This window comes from Manis pentadactyla, chromosome 5, assembly GCF_030020395.1.
Source record: "Manis pentadactyla isolate mManPen7 chromosome 5, mManPen7.hap1, whole genome shotgun sequence".
Taxonomy (NCBI): domain Eukaryota; kingdom Metazoa; phylum Chordata; class Mammalia; order Pholidota; family Manidae; genus Manis; species Manis pentadactyla.
The window spans coordinates 62208179-62215788 of record NC_080023.1 but is presented as its reverse complement, the minus strand read 5'-3'; the positions used below and the strand labels follow the sequence as shown (position 1 = coordinate 62215788).

At 37.8% G+C, this 7610-nt stretch overlaps 1 protein-coding gene across 1 annotated transcript; it reads left to right on the top strand.

The window, feature by feature from the left end:
* Nucleotides 1-3139: 3139 nt before the first annotated feature.
* Nucleotides 3140-7128, top strand: CXCL9 (C-X-C motif chemokine ligand 9). Its single transcript, XM_036927548.2, has 4 exons — nt 3140-3262; nt 4380-4506; nt 5789-5873; nt 6953-7128. Exons 1-4 carry the CDS (start codon nt 3199-3201, stop codon nt 7055-7057), a joined length of 381 nt encoding a protein of 126 aa, XP_036783443.1. The 5' UTR covers nt 3140-3198; the 3' UTR covers nt 7058-7128.
* Nucleotides 7129-7610: the final 482 nt, after the last annotated feature.

Sequence of the window (7610 nt, the reverse complement as noted above, 5' to 3'; positions counted from 1 at the left end):
ATGCGCAGTGCTGGCACCTCAGCCCTCAAGGAGGTCGCCTGGTCGACCCCTGGTGGAGCCACGCAGCGCTTCGCCAGGGCAGCGCTCAACGGGGCTGGGGCCTTCCCTTACTCCCTCCCTCCACGCATGCATTTACTGAACACCTACTGTGCGCAGATCTGGACCCTCACAAGCCTTTAAAATGTTCACCATGACATTGCAGATAAACCTAACACTGCAAGGAGAGCATATAGTGGGAGATCTGACCATGTCTGGGGATCAGGGAAATCTTCCCAGGGGAAATGCCAAACTGGATATTTAAGCTGGGTAAGATTACAAGACAGTGGGTATGAGATGGAGCTGGCACAGCATTCCAGGAAGAGAAACAGCATGAATAAAAACAGTGCGATGGGAAAGAGCACTGTGCGTTTGAGGAACTGAAAAACAGTGTTAGGGCAGAGAATGCCAGAAGAAGCTGGAAAGATGAGAAAGGACAGGCAATGCTGGGCCTTAGACTGTATCCTCAAAATTTTCCATCTAGCTAAGAGCCAGAAAGAATGGGCACTAGTTTTATGGTGCTTTGCAGTTGACAATGTATTGTTGCCACTATTTTAACAACCTGTGAAATCTGTAAGTTTTCTCAGCTGAGGGAACTGAGGCTTGCAGAAGTATTTTGCACGCGATCATTAAGTAGCAAAGCTGGGACCTGAACCCAAGTCACCACAAGTTTTCTTCAAAAAGAATTCTGTAATGTTGTATTTAGCATTAATAATTTATCTAGAAACCAGTCCAAAATGGGCACCATGCAACAGAAAATGCTCACCTTTTCTGCACGCATTCTCATTTGGGTGGGCGTTGGAGGAGACTACCCTCAAAGGGACAAAAATTGGTTCTTGGGAGGGGCTAAAAAACATCTTCAATATTACAATGATTAGTGGCCCACCAAAGTCCAACCCAACCCAACAAAATCTTACTTCTCAATACTTAATTCTTCTCTTTAGGAAGAAATTTATCTCAGGAGCAGCAGTAACAATACAGAAAGGTTGAACATTGTTCTACAGTAATGGAGCCTCCAAATTTTAGTGAATCAACTAGAATAAAGATCCCATTTCTTAACTTCTCTGTAGCTAGGTGTGGGATATGAGTAAGTTCTGACCTGTGGTAAGTGATGGAAAGTGATCAGTGCAAATTGCAGGATGGGTGTAAAATTAGGGAATTGTCCTTTTTTCTCTCTTCCCTTCATTCTGTATTTGGAAAGTAGACATGGTGCCAGGCCCCCCTGGGCCATATACAGGAGGGCAGCTACCTAGACATGGTGATAAAACAACAAGATAGGAGGAACCTGGGAGACCTCATGGAGAAGAAACACCATACAAGCCCTAACCCACCTGCCTCTCTCAGGGAGAAATACACTTGTATCTTACTTAACCTCTATTAATTTGGGTCTCCATTACATGCAACCAATCCCTTACTCTTTTTTTATTTTATTATTGTGGTAAAAAGCACATAACATCAAATTCACAATCTTAACCATTTCTAAATGTACAGTCAATAGTATTAAGTATATTCACAGTGTTGTACAACAGATCTCTAGAACTTTTTCATCTTGCAGCACTGAAACTCTATACCCAGTAAAGACTAATTTCACCTCACCCTTTCCTCCAGGAGTACCTTTCAACTTGCTGTTTCTAAGATTTGATTTAAGATGCTTCATTTGAATATTTGTCCTTCTGTGACTGGCTTATTTCAATGTAATATCCTCAAGGTTCATCCATGTTGTAGCATGTGACAAAAGTTGGTTCTGTTGTACAATGTGAATATACTTAATACTATTGACTGTACATTTAGAAATGGTTAAGATTGTAAATTTGATGCTATGTGCTTTTTACCATCTTCTTTTTTAAGACTACATAGTATTCTACTGTATGTAGATACTACATTTTCTGTGTCCATTTATCTGTCAATGGACATTTGGCTTGCTTTACCTCTTAGCTACTGTGAATAATGCTATGATGAACATGAGAGTGCAAAACCTCTTCAAGATCCTACTTTGAATTCTTTTGGATATATTCCCAGAGATGGGACTGCTAGATCATATGATATGATAATTCTTTTTTTAATTTTTGGAGGAAAATCCATATTGTTTTCCATAATGGCTGCATCATTTTCCATTACCACCAGCAATGCACAAGGGTTCCAACTTCTCCACATCCTCACCAACAATTGTTATTTTCTGTTTAGTGGCATCCTGATGGGTATGAGGTGATATTGTAGTTTTGATTTGCATTTGCCTAATGATTAGGCATCTTTTCATGGGTTTATTGGCTGTATACCTTCTTTAGAGAAATGTCTATTTAGGTCTTTGCCCATTTTTTAATCAGATTATTTGGGTTTTGTTTTGTTTTGTTGCTGTTGTGTTGTAGAAGTTTCTTACATATTTTGGATATTAACTCCTTATCAGATATATGATTTGCAACTATTTTCTCCCATTCCATAATTTGCTTTTTCACTCTGTGGGTTGCTCTTTGATGCATAAAAGTTTTCAATTTGATGTACTCCCATTTGTCTATTTTCAGCTGATCCTTTATATTAGTCTAACCATTAAAAAATATAATCTATAGCAGTGATGACATAAAAAACAGAATGGGCTTACCACAGTCAAAAACTATCTCATCCCTGAAGAAATTAAGCTGCTTTCCAATTTATTTTGATTTTTTAACATTGTTGGGTAGGCAATATAAGAAAGATAAATGTAGCCATATATTATAAAGAAGGATATTCTATAAGTAGTAAGGACATTTTAAATTTTATGTGGACTTTAATATTTCCCATCTGGAAACCACATCTCCAGCCCTTGTTGTATGATCATATTATATTCATATACAGTACATAACCTGTTCTTCTCTCAGAAGAGTAGCAATAAGTGTGCTGAAAAGGCTGCTAGTGTTGCTGGTTTCACATCCCTTACTATAAACCACCCATTTATGTGAAATGGAAATAAAACATGCAGAAAGAAATTCCCTTGGATCTGAGAGTAGGGTTTCCCCCAGCACAATTAAGTCTGTGGTCAGTTTAGCTTATCAGCTAACACCAGCCAATCAGAGTTTAGGGGGGAAATGGATTTCCTAAATAAATACAATTCCTAAGAGCATGTTCTCTAAAGAATCTCAAGCTTGAAATCCAATACATGAGTTAACTCAGTAGAACCATTCCACCACCATGAAGAAAAGTGGTATTCCTCTCCTTTTGGGTGTCATCTTCCTGACTCTGATTGGAGTTCAAGGTAAGGGGTTCTGAGTTATATTAAGTTATTAAAGTCAGAGATGTGAATTGCTATAAAAGCCTCCTCATTTGTCCAATAAAGGTGATTGTTTTGCATGCAGCAGAAAGTGATGTGAGTCATTCATAAAAGCTTCTTGATGATGTAGGCAGTTATCCGAACTTCCTATCTTGGACCTGCCAAATAAAACAGAAGTCTTCTCAGTCTGGGTGTATGAATTCCTGGCATATAATAAGTATTCAATAAATGCTTATTGAACTGGGTGATAATGAGATGACAGAGTCGGTCACCTAAATTATTTTGTCACCCTGATTTCATTCTAAGTATGTCTGTGGTTAACCAATTAAGGATCCAGTCATCAGAGAGGCTGTCCCAGGCCTGTTTACTAACTACCTTTGTAACCTTGGGGAAATTAATGAACTTTTCTAGACTTCAGTTTTCCTCAACTACAAGATGGGAATTTTATAGTCAAACTTTTTCTACCGACCACACAATGCATATAGTAAGCACTAAGTAAATATATGTTGAATGAATTAAATAATTAAGGAATGAAGACAGTGTACTTTAAACAGTTTTCAGAAGTTTAAAGCACTACTGAAAAGCAAGCAAGTGGGGAGGCTGAGGATGGTTGTGATGATTGGTTATTATAAGCAGAGCTTTCTATCCAATCCAACAACTCCCTTCCACTAGGATCAGATAATAAATGGCTTTGGGAGTAGTTTACGAAACTGCAGTCCATATAACACACATAAATTAGGTATCTAGGTGTCAGGCCTGCCTCGGGCATTTATTAAATTTTGTGAAAATCTCTTTTCCTAAGGTTGTTAAGATATGGTGATTAAGAGCAATGGACTCAGAGAGACCTGAGCTGAAATCCTGTACTGGCTCTCTAAAAGCTGAATGGATGACTTTGTTCTTTACATGTACATAACTTCCCTGAACCTGAGCTTTTTTATAAAATGGAGATAAAACCTACTTCAGAAATTTGTCATAATAATTAACAGACACTCAGTAAATGATAGTGATAATCATGACTAAGTCAAATATGTCATTTTGATGGACCACCTAAATTGAGACATTTCCCTAAACCAACGTGTTGTATCCTTTTTCTTTCCCTTAGGAGCCCTAATAAGGAGGAACAGACGGTGTTTCTGCATCAACACCAGCCAAGGGATGATCCACTTAAAATCCTTGAAGGAACTTAAACAATTTGCCCCAAGCCCTTCTTGTGAGAAAACTGAAATCATGTAAGTAAAAACTCATCTAACTTGCATGCACCATACTGGCAAGAAAATTAAATTTAGCATAAATATTACCCTTGGAATACTTGGCCATACAGACACTTAAAATTCAGATGGTTGCTCCTCCATAAATCTGGTCTACTTTCTTTTCTTCTGAAAAAACAAGGAACTTCTGGTAGAGATTAGGAGCAAGGATGCTATGTCTCTAATACATGTTCATTGTAGAAAATGATTAATGCAGATAAACCAAAAGAAGAAAATAAAAATCCTTTCTAATCCTTCCACTGCTGACAAAAACTTGGCATTTGTCTTCCAAATCTCTCATTCACTTTATGTGTGCATATATAGATACAAAATATATATACACATATTTATATACATTATATATGTATATATACAAAAATAAAATCATCCACTACATACTGTTTTGTAATCTGCCTTTTCATTAACATTGTACCATGAACATTTCCATGTGTCAGTAAATCTTCTGTTATGTCATTTTTTCTAATAAAGTCATTTTTAATGGCCAAATTGTATTCCTTCATATGAATGCATCATAATCTATATGACCAATGGATAAGTATAAGTTATTTCCAAATTTTTGCTATTGAAATCAAACTGTTATTGTGACAATACTGTCTCTTTAATTCTTTCCCATTAATAATACCTTTCTAAATTAGAATTATTAGGTTAAAGGATATGCATATTTTAAGCCTTTTGTAACCTAAATTGAGGATTATATATAGAATGACTACTCGGATTCTCAGATTATAGAGAGAAATTTAAAAAAAATTTTTTAATTATTCATGGAGAGTCTGCTGTAAGTATTTTAAAAAGTTCAACCACTCTGTTAATCTTGTCTTCAGAAAACATTTTATTATATTTTAGGCAGTTTCATTAGAAATTTAGCAAAATTCATGCTGATTTTCACTGTTCCTGCAAAAAAAAAGTAGGTTTGTTGACAAGGTTTCTATTTTGCTTCTGTGCTTATACAGAAATAGCTATTTCCAGCACAACAGAACCATTATTATCTTTAGCTATAAGTTTCTTCCATTGCATATGCCTGGTGGATGTTTTAAAATTCACTATTATGTGCTATCCTAGAGATTTATCTAAGTCCCCTCACTCCCTTGGAAAATGAGAAGGCGGGAAAAAGCCTGGAAGTCTCAGATGCTTATTGTTGAGGGCACAGAAACATTCTAATTGGGGAAATGAATTGTGGGGGTAAAGTGAAATATTTAAATTATTAAAAATTAAAAGAAAAATCTTGTTGCTATTTCCTTGGCAGTGCTACAATGAAGAATGGGATTCAAACATGTCTAAACCCAGATTCAGCAGATGTGAAAAAATTGATTAAAGAATGGGAGAAACAGGTTGGTGTAAAGGAGAAACAAAATTTTCTTTCTTTTAGAAATTGATTTTGAACGACAAAGAATCTATGTAATTCCTTTCAGGATACATTCTTCATTCATATGACTATGCTCCTATTTTGTTCCTAGAATGGTGTCATCACCTTGAGGTATAATTGTATTCCTGCCTATAATATCACCTGTCTGTCTCCCCCACTACAATATGTGTTCCATGAGGGTAGGGAGTTGTTTTTCTCATTCAGTATGATAAATATATATTTCATTGAATAGTGGATACTGAGGATAGAAGAGTAATAAGACATGGTTCTTTCTGGCTGTAGCAAATATATGAACAATTAGAGTACAATATGAGAAATATAAAGATTTGTACAAGAACCTTGCAGATTATAAAGAACTAGTAATTAATTGCTAGAGATGGGAGCAGGGAGCAAGTGTGAAGGAAGACTTTCCTATCAGGTGACACTTGATCTGGGTCTTGAAGAACAAGTGGCTCACCAGGAGGAGGGCAGCATGGAAAGAAGCGGCACCACAAGAGAGTTGGTGGTGGTCAGGCAGCCTTAGGTAACGTGGCTGAAATTTTTGTGGACAAAATGAAGGTGCTGAGGTAGAAAAGTAGACCAGGACAAAGCAGGAGTAATCCTCTGTGACCTGCTAAGAAGTTAAGTTTGAAGAGGGCCACAGAATACATAGCTGGAAGCTTGGTGTCTGCAGTCTGACGGACTAATGGTTAAGCCACATCCTAGCCATGCGACTCCAGGTAAGTCGCCCTCTCCAAGCCTCAGTCTCCTCATATGTGAAAAGTAGATGGTAATGGTACCAACCTCGGTAGGTTGTAGAGGGGCAGGTGGGTCATAAGCAAGGTTGGAGTGAGGGTAGGAAGAGGCCAGGAGAACTGACAAAAGAAGAACAGTTGGAGTTGGGGAAGAGAGAACCACAGGCAGCCCCTTGGAGAGGGAAGCATCTTTAAACTGAACAGTTTTGCAGATAAAGAAAGACCACAGCCTCAAGAGTCCAACTACAATATAAGGAAGGAAAAACGGTAAGGTAAAAAAACTTTACCCTTTTTTTTCCTCTCCTCACAGGTCAGCCAAAAGAAAAAGCAGAGGAAATGGAAAAAATCTCAAAAAAACAGGAAGGTTCTGAAGGTTAAAAAAGCTCGACATCCTCACCAGAAGAAGACTGCATAAATGACTACTTTACTAACAAGTATTTTGTGTTTAAAAGATTCTTCTTAATTATACTGAAATAATTCCAAAAAGGGATGGCATCTTAATACATAAGCTTATTCATTTGATAGAAAATTTAAAGCATTATTGTGAAATTGTAATTAAGGCTAGAAAGTTGCTTTTAAAATCCAAATGTTGAGAATTGTTAGAGGCTATAGTTTGTCTTTGCTCTTCCACCTCCAACCAACTGAATTTCATCATGCTTAAGATCATGATCTCAGTAACCTCACAGCCACATCCCAAACACAGCAGCTGCATGGGAGAGCAGCCCGAGGCTTCCCAGGCAGGCCACACGGCAGCATCCAGAGAGCATTCCTAGGTGCCTATCAGCAAGCCACAGCCTGTCAACATGCTGATAAGCCAGGCAGCTTGGAATCGAGCTGGACCTCACCAAGCTGCCATGGGTGTCAGCATCTGTGTTTGAATTAGCCAACAGCCTCGCATACAGCGATTCTGAGAGACCCATGCTGGTTGTCTCCAGGGACTACCACTGGTGAACACTAGCCCTTGGCTT